General features: G+C 36.9%; 2 protein-coding genes across 2 annotated transcripts; both read left to right on the forward strand.

The window, feature by feature from the left end:
- The first annotated feature begins 2,674 nt into the window (after positions 1 to 2,674).
- LOC117927511 (O-glucosyltransferase rumi homolog) lies at positions 2,675 to 7,468 on the forward strand. Its single transcript, XM_034847044.1, has 7 exons — positions 2,675 to 3,182; positions 3,297 to 3,850; positions 5,940 to 6,132; positions 6,215 to 6,279; positions 6,385 to 6,595; positions 6,684 to 7,048; positions 7,255 to 7,468. Exons 1-6 carry the CDS (start codon positions 2,973 to 2,975, stop codon positions 7,044 to 7,046), a joined length of 1,596 nt encoding a protein of 531 aa, XP_034702935.1. The 5' UTR covers positions 2,675 to 2,972; the 3' UTR covers positions 7,047 to 7,048; positions 7,255 to 7,468.
- Positions 7,469 to 12,812: 5,344 nt separating this feature from the next.
- Positions 12,813 to 18,220, forward strand: LOC117926794 (probable LRR receptor-like serine/threonine-protein kinase At1g63430). Its single transcript, XM_034846088.1, has 13 exons — positions 12,813 to 13,344; positions 13,826 to 13,964; positions 14,081 to 14,152; positions 14,263 to 14,406; positions 14,495 to 14,644; positions 15,244 to 15,360; positions 15,435 to 15,499; positions 15,634 to 15,885; positions 15,981 to 16,186; positions 16,326 to 16,458; positions 16,543 to 16,700; positions 17,389 to 17,604; positions 17,738 to 18,220. Exons 1-13 carry the CDS (start codon positions 13,260 to 13,262, stop codon positions 17,981 to 17,983), a joined length of 1,983 nt encoding a protein of 660 aa, XP_034701979.1. The 5' UTR covers positions 12,813 to 13,259; the 3' UTR covers positions 17,984 to 18,220.
- Positions 18,221 to 18,426: the final 206 nt, after the last annotated feature.

Here is an 18,426-nt window from a genome sequence, read left to right on the forward strand (position 1 = left end):
AATGAGATGTGGAGAGGAATGGAAAATCAAATGAAGCTAGAGAAACTCCAAAATGTAGTCAGCAACACCACCCATAGCAACACAGGAGGCCCTCCAAGAAGAGAAGACTCAACTGAAGGAGATTGAGGGTGTCAATGCAGAGGAGATGTTTAGAGTCTATGGCGAATCCATTCATGAGACATGGGGGACCATTCAAGGCACTTAGTCTTTCAAATTCCATTAAGACATTCTTACATTTGCTTCAATTGGTTATACTTAGCTCGATCTTTCACATCATTTCTCTTTGTACCAGTCTCATTTTGATTCCTTGACTTTCTTAGTTGGTGCCTTGTACAAATGAAGAAGCTCGGTCTTTGGCATTCCTTCGAGCTATAGAACTGATGGGAGGATGACCACCACTAATGCGCTAGCAGGAGAGATGCGAGTTGTGATTACTTCTTTTGATGATAGCTTTGCTTATCTTCAAGCTCAACATGAGGAGTTGATAATATTCCTCTGCCCAACACTTGCCTCCCACCCCACTCCCCCTCTTCAGGAATTTACGCATTATAAGAAATTAACACCTCAAACTGCATGATTCTGCTACTAGCTATCAAAATACAAGTTCTCTCCTAAGCGTCCAATTTCTTCCCTTCCTTCTTGAGTATAAACAGGTTGGGCCAGGCCGATTTGGGCCGTCTTGGTTAGGGTTTGGGTTGGGCCAGGTTGCCCCTAGCTAGTCTTCAAGCCGGGACTGGAATTGAATTCTTAGCCCAGACCAGGCTTTAAGCTTATAAGAGATGTATAAATATAATTATGTTTATTAATGAAAATAATACAAGGCTTGAGTCACGGGTTTTGTATCACAGTAACATGTACAAGCCTGGTCATGCGCGGAATTCCAACTTACAAGGCAATGAAAACCTTGTTGGTATTTGAAATTTCAATGGACTAAGCCCCTACGTTCACAGTAAGTCAACCCATGTGGTTTTAAATTCGGAAAATAAGTAGATTTTATTTGGTTTAATAAATTGAAGAAATAAATATGCATATATGACCTCCTACTAAACAAGATTCTAATGTCATGTCGAACAATCAATTTTCCTAAGAAGTTAAATTTATAAGATTGGGATTCACAATGTATATTACACACTCTAAGCATAAAAGTTTAAGCTTATTCAAATGATAAGTCACTTAAATATTGGTAGTCAAATACCATTAAAGACTCCTTTTATCCTGATAAATCATATTTTTCATCAAAGTAAAAAAAAAAAAAAAAAAAAAAAAAAACACAACTTTAATATCTAAGTTTCTCATCAATGTTCTAGTTTGATTTCAGTTAAGTCAAACACTATAAATTTTCTATTATGACAAAACCAAATCACTCCCTTAGTTCGAGACATCAATGTTCTCCATCACCTCTCTCGCAAATAAAAACTTGCTATTAAAGGAAAGAAACAAAAATCTTATGATACTATTTATGGATCAATAATGATGGACTTTTTACTTCATAGCTTTTTAAAATCATAAAAGAAGACATTTTAAGTATGATATTTGGCGTTGAGAAATAGTACATGGTGTATGGATTTTTCATAAAGAACAATTGCTCCCCATTACCAACGAGAGAGAATATATGAGAAATATGTTGACGATTCTCCAAAGAAAAAAACCAATTTCAAACAATCCATCCAATTCACTCATAACTTAATAAAGGTATGAAAATTTTCATCTTGTATGTTTACTCTGCCATTTTATTTTTCTTTTAATCAATTCATACTAACTCTTCACGGATACGAGCAATCGCTCATTGTACAAAAAGAGGAGAAGAAAATGTTTTTCACCATTGTTGATACCAAGTCAATTGAGGATAAAATTCTCCCTCGATTGTGGCAACGAAAGTTTCAATCCAACAACTAGAGACTAGGCTAGCTTCTCCCCTGCACAAAAGATGTTCGAATAAGTCGTTCGGACACACCCTCCGAAGCTCAAGTTAGACACCAAATGGGTAGGAACCTTTAGACAAGAGAGGAGATGTAGGAGCCCTTTTTGTGTTGTATACCTGAGTTCTATTTCAAGGGGGTTTTTATAGTGCTCAAAGGGGAAAACATTGTAGTGTTGAGCTGACGCCTTGACCTAAACTGCAATGATGGTTGTCCAGTGGGTGGCAGAGCAATCATTGCAGTTTAGGGTGGCTGGTGGCTGCATCAGACGGCGTGTCATGATGCAACTTGCCGTCGTTTTAGCCCGTTAAAGGTATGTGACAGGATGTGATGGTCCATTGTTGCAAACATAAGAATGGGGGAAGGTTTCATCAATCACTCCTATGTCAAATGGTCATTGTTTCACATAACAGGGAGGATTTTGCGCTCGCAGAAAGGTGTTGTTCGCTCAGTGAACTTATGCGGTCTAGATAGAACGTTCCTGGGTACTTCAATGGTTGTCCGGGTAAATATGGAGGGAGTGACAAGTGGTCCAATAAGGGTACTGCCACATGGACAGACGCGTGGAGGTGCACATGGACAGACACGTGGGGAAGATCCCCACAACCATGATTTTTCATCAGTAAATATTGTATGTTTTTTACAATAACCCATCAGTGGTCGGAGAGTCAAGCACACCACCTAATGTAGAGTTCGGGCCTGCCAATAAAATAGCCCCTCTCAGATTGCTTGAATTGAACAACCATGATTTTTCATCCGTAAATATCGTATTTTTTTTAGGATAACCCAGCAGAGGTCGGAGAGTTAAGCACACCACCTAATCTAGAGTTCAGGCCTGCCAATAAAATAGCCCCTTTCAGATTGCTTGAATTGATTTAAGTTGACTTAGCGTCTGAACTCTTCCGTGTATTTCTTCCTGGAACTATTCAACAATTTGTCGGTGTGAAGAACACTTTGAATTAGAATCGCATCTGTGGTGGAGAAGAAGCAGAATTGCCCTTTGTACTGTGTCTGATAAAATTAACAAGAAAAACTTATTGACTGATCATCTTCATGACTGTGATTCAAAATGTGCAGCGCTTCTCTACTGCAATCTTGCAGAGGTCTCAACTGGGCAGAGATTTTTCTGGGTTGAGAATTTTTCGTCTGCCATTAATGAAGAAAGCACCTGCAGCTTGCAGTATTACTATCTATACGTTTTTCGTCTTCTTCATTCTCTTTGTCGCAGCTGACTTCATCTCTTTTTTCTGCTTCAGCAGCCGTGTAACTACCAAAACTTCTCTACCATGATCTTCCATATGTTTTGGCCAAGAGCTTTCAGTTACTTCTTTAGTTCATGACCATATGAGTTCTATTGATTATTTCTATCTTCTGCAGTTTATCTTTCTGGTTAATAATTCTGAGCGCAAAGCAGTACCAATCTCTGAAAATCACCGGAAAACGCCGAGGCCAATTGTAGTCCCACTCAACTGCTCCGCCAGGAATCTCACTCAAACCTGCCCAGGAAATTACCCAACAACATTTGATACAGACTTGGCATGGAAACCTGTTTGCCCAGATTACTTTAGATGGATCCATGAAGATTTGAAGCCATGGAAGACCACAGGGATTAGTAGTGATATGGTGGAGAGAGCTAAGAGGAGTGCCCATTTCAGACTGGTTATTGTGAAGGGCAAAGTGTACATAGAGAAGTACAAGAAGTCGATACAGACTAGAGATGTGTTCACAATATGGGGTATTCTGCAACTTCTCAGAAGGTACCCCGGAAAGTTACTGGACTTGGAGCTGACGTTTGACTGCAATGACAGGCCGGTGATCAGATCAGGCGACCACCGTGGACCCAACTCGACGAGCCCACCACCTTTGTTTCGCTACTGTGGGGATCGGTGGACTTTGGATGTGGTGTTTCCTGACTGGTCCTTCTGGGGTTGGTAATTGCTTCTTCTGACTGATCTGTTCAATATTTTTTTCAGTAGTAGGTAGGTTCCACGTATGGCAGACAAACACAAGGCTGAAAGGGAGACTTGTATTTTGACGGGACATTTGAGAAATATATGGTTTTTAGAATCTAACTTTATGAAATCTGAAAACCAACTTTTAACGAGGAAAGTTATATATTTTCCATGCACTCTGAGCCGACTGCATATTTTGTGTCGAGATTGCCCCGGGTCTAGTGATTTTCCAAAATTATCTTTTTTGTTTTTTTTTTTTTTTCCTCCCTTACCCATCATCTGCCTCTCCCTTCCTCCCCAGTGAAACCGGCCAGCACTTTGCCAACGTCATCACCGGCCGCCACTACTCTCTTCTCTCTTCTCTCTGCTTTTTCACACTCTACACAAATCTCCACCACTCTCCACTTACTCTTTGTATGTCTCCAATATTCAAAGCCCACATGGAATCCAGGTGTTTTTGGGTACTTAGACAATGTTGAATGCCACCCAAAACCATCCAAGGGTTTGCGTTTCTTTTAGGATTTCTTGATTTTGTTTTTTCAAGTTTTTTCAGCTATGGCCTTTTCTGGGTTTTGGGTTTGGTTGTAGCTGTGTTTTTGTGGGTGGAGGGGGGGAGGTAGGAATGTGACTTGTACTGATGATGATGGCTGTCATTTCTGAAGTAGCTTTGACCAACCCACCAAACCCCAAGGCCTCCTCTCACACCCACCATACCCATCTTCGGAATCCAGCTAGACCTCCACTTTTGCCTTTTGAGAAGGACAATGGCCTCGTTCCTAAACGACCCAAATCGAGACAGGTCTATTCCAGATACATGTCCTCATCTCCCTCCACCTCCGCTTCTGTGCCCAGGCGCTGCTCTTCGCCACTCCACGAATTCCACCGCCTCATTAATGCCATTGCCGGTGGCGATGGCGATGTCGACCACTACCAGCGACCCACTGCTCTTACTGCCTCTCATTGGCGGTAAAACCGGGCGGCACTTTGTTGGCTTCATCACTGGTCATCGCTCACAGCTCTCTCTGGTCGGTAACCTCCCCCTCTCTCCCTTTCCCTTTCCTCTTTCTCTCTCTTGGTGATGTCAAAAGGGAAGGAAAGAGAGAGAAAGAGGAAAGGGAAAGGGAAAGAGAAGGAGATTGCCGACCGGAGAGAGGTGTGAGTGGCAACCAATGATGACGCCGGCAAAGTGCCAACCAGTTTCATTGGGGAGGAAGGGAGAGGCGGATGGTGGGTACGGGAGGAAAAACAAAAAAAAACAAAACAAAACAAAAAGAATAATTTTGGAAAATCACTAGACCCGGGGATAATCTCGGCACAAAATATGCAATCGGCTCAGAGTGCATGAAAAATATATAATTTTCCACATTAAAAGCTGATTTTCAGATTTCATAAAATTGGGTTCCAAAAACCATATATTTCCCAAATGGTCCCATCAAAACACAAGTTTCCCAGGCTGAAAAGCCCTCCATGGGAAGGCCGATTAAGAGTAAGGTCCCACAATACTTCAACTGGGGAGTTTGGATTAATTGCATTGGCATATGGTAGAGGTGTCAATCAATATTCTAATGGTCCCCATGATAGTCACACCATACCAATCTTTCTGAGTCATCTTGGTATCAGTCTCCATTGAATTTACAAGGGCATTCATGTTGATAAAATAGCATTGAAGAAGTTATAACCTAACTGTCAAATTTAATTGTTGTCTATAGTGTTTTAAAAAATAATTATAAAAATACGAAGAATGATTAAAAATAAAGCATAATATTTTTAAAACATACTTAAAAACATAGAAAACAAGTTAAAGAACGTTTCAAATTCTCTAACAAAATTTTGTTATATAAAATATTATCGAACTATTTTCAAGAATTGTTTTTCAGGAACAGTTTTCGAAAGCACTTCTCAAACAGAGCCTATGGTATCGGCTTATTTTGTTTCCTGCTTTCATTGACAAAGAGCACAACAATTCAAAATTAGTCTTTACCATAAATGTTCAATAATTTGAATTGAAACGCCCCTCCAAAAGCATGGTATTGAGTTTATTTGCTAATAGAAGGGCTACATTAATTAGGCCTGAGATTAATATGAAGCCATGGGGGAATTTATTGAAGGACCTAAAAGAAGGCAACAACAGGACCAAATGGATGGAAAGGGAACCATATGCCTACTGGAAGGGAAACCCTTTAGTAGCTGAAACCCGGAGAGACCTCCTTACTTGCAATGTCTCTGATGTACAGGACTGGAATGCTCGACTATTTGTCCAGGTAGTTATATATTCTGCCATACTTTTGATGATACGTTTGAGAACGAGTACTTTAGCAGCATAGTAATAGGTATAAATTGCAGGACTGGATGCTTGAATCTCAACAAGGATATAAGCAATCAGATGTATCAAACCAGTGCACTCATAGGTGAATACACAAGTCCAGATTTAATGTTTTATCGATTTTCTGATGGTCTTAAATTAGCTGATCCTATCTTGAATATTTGTTTTCTGCTTTCCACAATTCACATAGATACAAGATCTACATTGAAGGGTGGGCATGGTCTGTCAGTGAGAAATACATTCTTGCTTGTGATTCTGTTACATTGATGGTGAAGCCTCGTTACTATGATTTCTTCATGAGAAGTCTGCAACCCGTGCACCACTACTGGCCTATTAAGGACAACGACAAGTGCAGATCCATTAAGTTTGCTGTGGACTGGGGCAACAGCCATAAGCAGAAGGCAAAGTTCACTTGGTTGATGCCTTTGATTTATTTCTGATGATGAGTTCTTGAACAGCTTGGTCTCTAATGTTTAATGGGGTTTGCAGGCACAAGCCATTGGGAAAGCGGCAAGCGACTTTATTCAAGAAGAGCTCAAGATGGACTATGTCTATGACTACATGTTTCATCTATTGAATGAGTATGCAAAGCTTTTGCGATTCAAGCCGACCATACCTGAGGGAGCTGTGGAAGTCTGCTCTGAGACAGTGGCATGCTCTGCAGAAGGGGTAGAGAAGAAATTCATGATGGAATCCTTGGTGAATAGTCCTTCTGTTACAAGCCCATGCGCCCTGCCCCCTCCCTATGATCCCCCAGTCCTTGGAGCATTGCTTAGGAAGAAAGCCAACTCCATAAAGCAAGTGGAGAGATGGGAGAATAGGTATTGGGAGACTTTAAATCAGCAGCATTAGAGGTATTAACCAGGACATGGCACTTCCACAATCTACTATATTTTTACTTTATGGTTCCTTGTGAAAATTTTCTTATGCACTTCTTATATCATTTTAACTCCAAATTGTTAACTCTCTGTTTCTAGCTGATATTGAATGTGTTTCTGACCCTAGAACAAAATTTATGTGAACAGTTCCAATTAACCAAACCTTGTACTCAATTTTGCAGGATGTCAAGGATCCTTTTAAAACAAAACATACGAGAAGAGAGTGACAGTAAAGGTGGATGCTACATGATACTTATGTCTGGTTTCCTATGTATCATATTTAAAATGAAATACACAATATTGACTGAAATGGGCCTCCTTCGAACCTCCCAAATTGAATCTGGACTTGGCTTATGAGTTATGACATAGTTTCTACAGTCCCGGACTCTCATAATATGACATTCTAGATGCGTCATTTCTTAAGATGAGAATGAAAGGAGAGCCAAAGCTCGCTCTGTTCTAAAAATATGCAATATTTGTTCAGTATGCAAGATTTTTGTGTGAGGAAGTGGGCCGAGTTGGTACCCTTTGTCAAGCATCAACCAGACGGTGTCAGGATAAAATTTTCATCTGGATTCTCTGTCTTGTATCATTTATTCAATAAAGATTTGTTCCCAAAAAAAGAAAAAATGGTTTCAAGCAAATTCTTACAAGGCCTTCTCTACAATTATGTCTGCAATTATGCAGCTAAAAATCTCGGCCTCTCCTTACAATGTGGGATGGTAGGTGCCAAACCATTAAATGCATGAGGGAACCCATCAAGCAGTTGGGACCACTTCAGAGAATGGCTTCTATTAATTTTTTTCCCCTTTTTTTCCTGCTAGAGAATTCAAATTGTCTAGTCCTAAAATTAGCCCCTCCATTGCAGGATAATTTTTATGCTAAGGAGTTGTGTATTTATTGTTTTGTTATCTATAGTGCATGTACCAGCTTTCATGGACTCACCAGAAGGAGCTACAACTAGCCATTGCCTTAATGAAGGTCACATGCAGAGTTTGTGAATCAGTAACTAACAAGGAGCCAAGAATCCCACATTTAAATGACAAAAATAGATCTCTTCTTCATTTATTTTTTTCTCAACTCAAGTCAATCTAAGAGAATAGCCTGGGTTTGAAAGAGGAGCAGTACTAGTCTTGACCATATCAAACTTTTGAGAGAGTATGCTGAGGCCCCCATCAATGTCGACATCCAACTGCCGTGTCCGCTTAATGATCCTTTCAAGAAGTAATCATACCAAGAACTAGATATGAGAATGTTTGGGTGTCCACAAAGTTACTTCAATGGAATAAGTCATTGGCTCCTCTAATGGTGATCTTAAGCACGCTTCCAAGGCAATGAACCGACACTCATTGATTCATGTGCATACTGATGGAAACCGCAGACCACTTAATCAGTATTTGAGTACAAGCTCTCTACCAAATCATGGACCTCTTGCTTTTTGAGAGCTCCATTGAACATTCACTTAATTCCTTGCTCTTAAATCCACTTTGCTGGTGAATGAGACAGCTTATCTACCTTCCTTGCTCTGCTTGGAAACTAAATCATATAAGACAAAATAAACTTTGTCCCCGGTGGATTTCCACAGAGCATTTCTTGATTTTGTAGTATTCATCTAAAGTTTTTGTTTTTTATCCAAATAGTAATTTTCAATGGTCATATTATGCTGCAGATATTAAATATCTTCCAGAAATGGTACAAATTGAAGAACTGCAACTTCTCAAACGGTTGTACTGATTTTTAAATGATGATGAATGATGAATGGCCTAAACATGTTGCCTGCCACACTCGATTTTCCTAAATAGTTCGCGTGTTTGGGTGAGTGGAATATGGAAAAGAAAGGAAAGGAAAAGAAAAGAAAAGAAAGGAAAAGAAAAGAAAAAAAGAGGCCATAATGGTGGTGTGGAGGATGGAGGGTGACTAATTTATTATACAAATCAAACAAAAAGGTGTGGAAACATGAGGGGCCCTTCTCAAGCAAAGCACATGGAAGAGTGGTGAAGGCCAGTGAGGGGGAAAAAAACCAAAAAAAAACAGAAGGGACCCTCTTCTTCCAACATCAATAAGAATGCCAAAAAAGCACGTAAGTAGGAAGTTTATTAATCAAAGCCATACATAACCTTGAAAAACCGACACACGGCAGAATTCTATTGGCTATTGATGATGCCTCGTCTTCAATAGCTCAGTAGGGTTGAGCACATTGAAGTAGAGCAGTTTCATATAAGGAAGAAGCAGAAGCAAGTGTTGAAAAAGAATAGTGCTATTCTTGTAATGTCTTGCTTGGAAGCATCCTTATAGTTGCCATGTCTTCTGTCACTCCTAATGTATATATATATACATATAGAAATGAATATATTCTAAAGAGAGAGATGAAAAATAGTTGATGTAAAAAAAGGGCATATATTGCCTCTTTAATCGGGTGGGGTTTCTTTGAAGACAATTCTATTGGGTGAAGAAGGCAATTTGTATATATGCATGCAATCCTTTTTCTGGGCGGCAGTCTGGTACCTTAATGTAAAGAGAGATTCGGTGCATGCTTTCCTAATTCTTCGAAGGGAGGTGCTTGTCGCTGTCCTAGATCTACCACGGAGGCTTACTAAATGGATGGTGGACCCTACGCTAATTTTTTTTTTTTATTTTTTGTAAATATCTGTAGACTATTATTGAAATATTTAATAAATTTTGTGCCCTTTTTGTTTTATTTAGTAGAAATAAAAGTTAAAATCATAATTTTTAAAGGGTAATATCAGTATAAATTTTAAGTTTGTACCAATTTTTTTTAATTTTTATATTAATTTTTTTGGGATCATTCATATGCGTAATGACTAGGGTGTCACCTGTATTATTTGCATTATACAGACAATAAAGTTATAACAAGTCTCACGATTATTCTAAACCATAGTCAAATCTCCATTTCATGAATCGTGATTGAATTTTATATCATTTTTGTCGAGATTTCTTACTAGTGTGTCATAGACTCATAATATAACATTACGATATTATTCTAATCGATTCTTCAATTATAACAATGACACATCTGTTTTGAAAACTTACTCGTCTTCTTATCGATATTTGATTGTTTGATCTTTTTCATCTTTTTTGAAAAAAGTTAGAAATTTAGTGAAAATCATAATTTTTTTTTTAAATTACAGTATTCATTTATAAAAGTTATATTGAAAATAAAATATCTTTATATATATCCCATGTTAAATTCTTCAATACAATTAATTAAATTAGAATATAAGTTTTTATTAAAATCAAAATAGAGTTAGTAAATTCATATAGTTTTATTTTATATTTTATTTATTTATTTATTTGCCATGTACAAAAAGGCAGAAATTGATGAGGGTGGTATGGTCAGAAAGAAAATTAAGTAGAAATTATATTTTTTTTAAATGGAAAAAATAAACTTACTTTCTGATGCAGGATAAGATGAAATTGACAACTGGCAGCAGGGGAGTGTGGTAAAGTGAATAAATCAAACATTTCTTGATATTTTGAGGAGATATCGAGAAGAAGGGAGGAGTTTTAATTAATCCAGAGCTGCGAATGTGGCACGTGATTACTGGCGCAAATTTCGGGTGCGCTTCCAACTTGTCTGAGTTTTATATACCCTGGAGCCCACTTTTCCTACTATTGAAACGACGACGTTTCATCCATGGAAATTTACCCTAAGAATTTTGGGTCAAAATGTTAGCAACGTGCCCTCTTTCCCACCACATGAGTGTCATATTATCATCCCACAATTAAAATTTTATTTTAAAAATGAAACATTAATTATCAATTGAAACTTCACTTCAAAAATAAAATCTTGATTAATAATTGAGACTTCGATGGTGTTTGTTTTTTGACTAAATAAAAAATATTAAAATATTTGATTTTTTCTATTTAACTAAAAGTAACCTATCAACATCGTTCAATATAACTAAACTGAACTTATTTAGTTTGGTTATATTGGACACATGTTAGTTTTAGTTGAATAGTAAAAATCAAATATTTTAACTTTTTTTATTCAACTAAAAAACAAATATCATCTTCAATTTTTAACTAAAATCTCAATTAATAACTTAAGTTTTAAGTTGTAAAATAAAATCATAATTAAAAATTAAAATTTTATTTTTTAATTAATAATTAAGACTTTAACTTAAATTAAAAAAATATTTAATGATATGACTCTTACACAATAAATGAGTCATGACAAATGGTTAAATTTCCTTTCTATTCCTATAAAATTGCTTGGCACGCGTGTCTTGACTTTCCAATCAATTTTCTTGCTTTTAAGTTTTAACTTTTACCTCTTGAAATTAGAGTATTTTTCTTTTTGTTTTTGGTACTTTCAAGATCCAAGTTGAAAGAATTTCAAGGATAGGGGCTGTGAACAGAGAAAGGTCGGAGGGCCTTCCTCCTCGCCCCTCGGGTCCTCCTCGTATGCCCTAAGCTCAAATGATATGGTCGGCAAACCTACTTACCTTTAGTAATGTAATTATTATTATTATTATTATTGTTATTATTATGTGTACAATCTAAGTTTTGTCAACAATTATTTAGTGTGACAAAATTATATGCACATCCTATAATGTTTATTCTATTTTTTTTATTTTAAATTCAACTCAAATTCATTTATTTAAAATTTAAATCAGTCTCATTATGGATGAGACGAGTACCTAAAAAAATTCGTCTCTTGTCATCTTTAGAAAAATAAATCATTTTACATAAAAACTTCAAAACATACCTAAAAGTGCGTTTAACAGTGATTTTTAAATATGTTTTTAGTATTTTTAATACTTTAAAAACAAAAAATTTCAAGTATTAAAAAAACTAAAAATACTTTTTAAAATCATTATTAAATACACACTAAGTCAAAATTAAAAGATGTATTTTTGAATTTGAACTATTGAAATATCAAATTAATATTAATTGAAAGTCTGTTTTATAATGATTTTAGGAAATATTTTTAATTTTTATAATGCTTAAAAATTTATTCTTTCAAAAATTAGAAATATTTTTTAAAATTATTATCAAACGCATTATAAAAGCGCATTTGGTAATATTTTTATAAAATAATTTTAATTTTAAAAATATTTTTGAAAAAAAAAAAAGCAATGAAAAATCAGTTGTAATGTTTTCCAAAAAAAAAACACTTGATATATGAAGGTAAGTCTAAATTTGACTTAAATGCCAAACAACCCATAAATAAATTTTGCCTTGCTCGGCACTTCAAGTCACCTTCATGTGGTACTTTTTGTAGGTAAAAGAATAATAAATATATAATAATTACAATAATAAAAATAAAGTAGATTTGGATCATTTGATTTTTACTCTCATCTCTCCATCTCTCCCTTGTGTGGTTGAAATTCCACATCAACATTAGTCTAGTCAAAAAGTACAACGACTCTCAACTACCTTTTTTAAATTTCCAACTTGCACCCACCCACATCCCTGGGTCCCACTTTAATTCGACCCCGCTTCATCGCCGTCCGATCATCTCTTCATTATCTTAGGCCTGCGGTATTAAGATGCTCCAAATGCATGGAGTCAAACCTCCAAGGTTTTTGGGTTTCTCGCATGGCGAGATTTTGAGCTTCAACGAATCACCACCCTGTAAGCACAATGATTAGGAGTAAATATTATAATATTCACAAACCCAAATGCTATAATCAGAAGGGGAAAATGGCCGGGCGGACAAAGCTCACTTTCTCTCTCTAAAGACCACTCAACCTGTGATTTCCGCTTTATCCGTTTCTTTTTTTTTTTTTTTGTCTTTTTCTTTTTTTTTTTTTGAAAATTTTCTTTCTCACACTCCTAACAAACCTCTCTTTGAATTTAAGTTTTCTCATTAAGGTTTATCTCCGAACTTCATTTTCTCAGCCCATTCAAGTGATTTTCTTTAATGGGTGGTTGAAAAAACAGAGATTTAATCTCCGGCTTGTCTCAGATATATTTTCTTGTTCTTTTTGGGGTTAGTCTTTCCTTTTATCTTCTCCGTCCACAAACCATGTATCCGAGTAGATTTCAGTAGAAGAGGCTAGAGGTTTGTGCTGGTTTATCTTTCTTGATAAACCCATCTCTGCAAACCAGTGGATTCTTCCTTTTCTTTCATGTTTTTGGTGGGGTTCTTTTGATGAGTTCTCTAGGTCTTGTGTTCTTGAGCAAAGCTGAGAGGTAGAGTGTGGAAAGCATTTCCGAGGAGATGAGAAGTTCTAGTTCACTTCAGCTTCTGTGGGTTGTTTTTGGAGTTCTTTTTGCGAGTTGTGATGCCTTTGCATCAAATGAGGGTATGTGTTTTTCTGTTTGTTTTTCTTTGTTGTTGGGATCTTGACTTGTTTACTGCTTATGTTGCCTCTTTTGCTCTGCTTGTTCGCTGGGAAAATGTAGGAAAAAGTTCAGAGATTGAAATTTTATGCTTTTTTTTTTTTTTTTGGATTTTATGGAAAGAAAAGCTCAACTGAGTTTATGCGGCCAGTAATATTGGGAACCTTGAGTGGATGTGTTTGTTCTCTTGGGCTCTAAACAGTGAATACTTTAAGATTTAGATTGTTTTCATTTTCTTTCCCACATTTTCTCAGCAAACGAACAGAGTTTTGGGGTCACTTAAAATTTTCTGCTCCTATTCTTGTACTAGATCAATGTAGAATTTGACTTAGCATATGTTGGGAAAATCTTGGGGTTTTTTTTTTTTTTTTAATATTTATACTAGATTATTGTGATTATTAATATCTTGTAATCTGTTTTTACTGGGAATTCTGGATTTTGCAGTCTCAGCTCTTAATACCTTAAAGGAAGGCATATATGAAGACCCACTTACGGTTCTGTCCACTTGGAACACCGTTGATTCAGATCCTTGTGATTGGTCTGGCATTACGTGCTCTGAAGCTCGAGATCATGTTATAAAAATGTAAGAAACAAGCTGACTATCTATTATTAGACATTCAGATTGTAGAAATGTACTGTCAAATGCACATTTCATCAGTAATCTGAGTTGTCGTTTGTCGATGAAACCGTGTACTGCAGAAATATTTCTGGGTCATCATTGAAGGGATTTCTCACACCAGAATTGGGTCAACTCTCTTCCTTGCAAGAACTGTATGTTTTCCTTCTACGCATCACCTTGAAATTTGGTTTTTCTTTATTTTACAATTTATTTCTTAGAATATGATAATTAAAGCTTAATCTAACTTACTGACGTTTTGTAGAATTTTGCATGGGAACAACCTGATTGGGGTAATACCTAAAGAAATTGGCTCTTTGAAAAACCTCAAGGTCTTGGATCTGGGGATGAATCAATTGACGGGTCCAATCCCTCCAGAGATTGGCAATTTGACTAGCATCGTTAAAATGTAAAAGGAATTTGACATTGGGTTTGATGGATTTGACTTTAAGGTTTGATATTCTCTTATCTGATCAGTTCACTTATGTTTTTTGCAGAAACCTCGAGTCCAATGGCTTGAGTGGACGCCTGCCTCCTGAGCTTGGCAACTTGAGACACCTGGAGGAGCTTCGGCTGGATAGGAACAGGCTTGAAGGAACTGTTCCTGGCAGTAACACTTCGAATTTTGTATCTGACGTTAATGGGATGTAAGTTGAAGATTCTTTTATGGGAAGCAACTTATATGATCTTAGATGTGCATTTTATGAGTAGCTGTTTCTAGGAATTAATTTCCTCTCACCATTAAATAAAGCTGGATATGCTATATGTTTGTTTTCAAATATAACATTGCAGGATCTAAAATCACTGCATACGAACTTTGTACAACTTGAGACCCATATGGACTTTTAAACAGCCTATAGTTAAGTGGGGCTGCCTGGGATGGACCATCACGTCACAAATTCATTCTGTTACATTGGACGTAGGTCTAAAGAATGGATGAACGATTACCAGGAATAAGGGAATAAATCCCCAGCAGTTTTTCATAAGAAGAATAAAAAGTTTCCCAGAAAATTTTATCTTCGTCATGTTTTTTGTCATCGTGTGTCTTTGTGATTTGTCATCTTATGATGATTTCTACTACTGTGGATCTTTGGATACAAACCACTGAGGTTTCATCTTTTGGAATTTTCTTACATTATTTCAAGATGTCATTGTGAAATACAGTTAAGCTATGCCAGCCTGCCAATGTCTCTTGGATGGCATTAGTTTACTTAAAATATTCTCTTGTAAATTATTTCTGCTTCAGGTATGCCTCAAGCAGGAACATCACTGGCCTCTGTCGCTCATCTCAGTTTAAAGTTGCAGATTTCTCGTACAACTTTTTTGTTGGAAGCATACCTAAGTGCTTGTCATATCTGCCAAGGTACCACCCTTTCTCTTCCCTTCTCATATTTGTTGTATCTTTTAATACTTTGTTGTAATGACAACTGCATGCAGAACAAGTTTTCAAGGGAACTGCCTTCAAGACACTGCTCCCAGACAACGGTCTACAGTGCAATGTGGTATGTATTTTACAGGTTTTTGTTATGAGCATAAAGCTGCTGAAGTGCCTCATCAACTTTCTAGCGTTGAGTGAAGCTGATGGCAATTTTAATACTGACTATTGCCATTGACGGTGACAATCTTCTTCTTATAGCTGTTCCTCCACCTGCCAAAAGCCATCCAGGAGTCGGCCCAAAGCACCAGCCTACCTTAGATGGACCGAAGCATCAGGACACATCAAAACCTGCCTGGCTTTTAGCTCTGGAAATAGTGACAGGAACCATGGTTGGTTCTCTCTGTATCATTGCTCTTCTCACTGCTCTTCAGAGATGCAAAAGCAAATCTTCTATTATAATCCCTTGGAAAAAATCAGCAAGTGAGAAGGAACATATGCAAGTATACATAGGTAAAATTGTTACTCAACAGTCTGCCCCATTTGCACTTTATATCTCAGAAACCTTTTCTTTAGTATTGATGGAAGTGTTCTTTCATTGATTACAGACTCTGAGATGTTGAAGGATGTATTTAGATTCAGCAGGCAAGAGCTTGAAGTAGCATGTGAAGATTTCAGCAACATAATAGGCTCCTCACCAGATAGTTTAGTCTACAAAGGCACCATGAAAGGTGGGCCCGAGATTGCTGTGATATCCCTATGCATCAAAGAGGAGCATTGGATGGGCTATCTTGAGCTCTATTTTCAGAAGGAGGTAATTACTCATCATTAATACACTTCTGTATCAAATTTGTCCTAGAACTTATTTTGAGAACTGACCGAGAACCTAAAAATGTTCAATTTGGGAGACTCTAGTTGCTATACTTCAAAAATTGAGTTATTTCACCCCTCAGGTGGCAGATTTGGCAAGATTAAATCATGAGAACACAGGAAAATTACTGGGCTATTGTCGAGAGAGCTCTCCGTTTACAAGAATGCTGGTTTTTGAATATGCATCAAATGGAACACTCTATGAGCACCTTCATTGTAAGTTGAGCTTCTTTTCTGTAACAGTTGTTTGCATCAACGTGTTTCAGTAGATGAAATTTGAGCCTTTTCATTGAAATGCAGATGGAGAAGGATGCCAATTATCATGGACACGGCGCATGAAGATTATTATAGGGATTGGCCGTGGCCTAAAATATCTGCACACAGAACTTGATCCACCATTTACAATATCCGAGTTAAATTCGAGTGCTGTGTATATCACAGAGGATTTTTCTCCCAAGGTAATTCTTTGTACTAACTACGAGTGTTTCAAAGCTTATGAATGTTCCAATCTTATTTGTTCTATCAGAAAAAGAATCAAGTTAAGCTTACTATGGATTACTTAAATCAAAAGAACCTTGCTCCAAAAAGTCAACATGAGATAAAAGGCTGAGCTTAGATGCAGATCACAATGTGAGAAACTTGGTTGGGTACTTGGAATTGTTCAAAAGAAAACCATTTACAGCTTTTTTTTAAAAAAAAATCATGGTTGCTTTTCCCTTATTTTTCCTCAAGCTACTAAACCTTTCTACCTTATCATAAATCCATGATATCCTTTACCCATTATATTTCTTTTACAGGCCATTTAGCACTTATCTGGTTCTAGAGTTAAAAATGATTTGTTGTTGAATAATGTAGCCAAGTCCAGAAATGAAGTCCATAATTTTTCTTTTGCAAATATGATGGTTTTAGGTTCTTTTCAATTAAAAGATTTTTTTAAGTCTGAAAACGCAAAAACATTTTCTCCACATGGCAATGTTTCGAGAAAATCTATGGTGAACAAGTCTAAAAGAAGCCGGAAATGGTTCTCATTTCTGCTACCAGAAAGGTTCCTGGTTTTTGAATTCTCGATGAAATAAGATGATACAACTCTACAGTCTAAAACAAATTTCTGAATTTTGATGATGTTCTCTTGAGTTTGTACTGCAGCTAGTTGACTTTGAAAGTTGGAAGTCAATTCTTTCAAGATCAGAAAAGAACTCAGGCTCCATTGGCAGCCAAGGTGCCATCTGTGTTCTTCCAAATTCTCTGGAGGGACGCCATCTAGATGTTCAAGGCAACGTTTATGCATTTGGTGTACTTTTGCTGGAGATTATGAGTGGGAGACCTCCATACTGCAAGGACAAGGGTTGCTTGGTTGAATGGGTAAGAAACCTTCTGAAAATTGAATATTTGTTAAGCTTCCCACCAAAGTAATCTTGAAGGGATTAATTGTCGGGAGCGAAAAACTAGAGTTCCGACCAAATATGCCTAAAAAATGAATCCGTTTCTGTTGCAGGCTAGGGACTATCTTGACCTACCAGAAGCAATGTCATATGTGGTGGATCCTGAGTTGAAACATTTCAGATATGATGACCTTAAAGTCATATGTGAGGTGGTGAATCTTTGCATTCATCCCGAACCCACCAAGCGGCCATCCATGCAAGAACTGTGCACCATGTTGGAGACCAAAATTGACACATCCATATCTTCCGAGCTTAAGGCATCTTCTCTGGCGTGGGCTGAGCTTGCACTTTCATCGTGATTGAGCTATGAAACCTAACACACTGTAAATCTGAAATATACAATTGTAATTCTCCTTTCCTTCCTCAATTTTTTTGTTTTATCGGGTTCCTTGTAAATGCTTGCATGCTAAAAGAAACATAGAGCTTCATGCATGGCAAATCCTCTTTGTATACCATTGGTTGATCAGTAAAGTTCTGAAATTTCTGAACATGATTAAGGTCTTGTTAGTAAAGGATGACTATTTTCTCCTCTTCAAGCTATGTTTCCCCCCTTAATGTTGTAGTTGATAAACTCTGGGTGCAAATTTTGTTATAATTTCAAGGCATTTCCACAGCAGCAGCCACTGATATCACCTGGGTTTATGCTCTTGTATTTAATACTACCTACTTATTTTGGATTTGAACCAATACCAAAGGTTAGAAGACTTCTGTCCTATCCATTAGGCGATGAACATTTTTCATT

The sequence above is a fragment of the Vitis riparia genome, chromosome 2 (genome assembly GCF_004353265.1).
Source record: "Vitis riparia cultivar Riparia Gloire de Montpellier isolate 1030 chromosome 2, EGFV_Vit.rip_1.0, whole genome shotgun sequence".
Taxonomy (NCBI): Eukaryota; Viridiplantae; Streptophyta; class Magnoliopsida; order Vitales; family Vitaceae; genus Vitis; species Vitis riparia.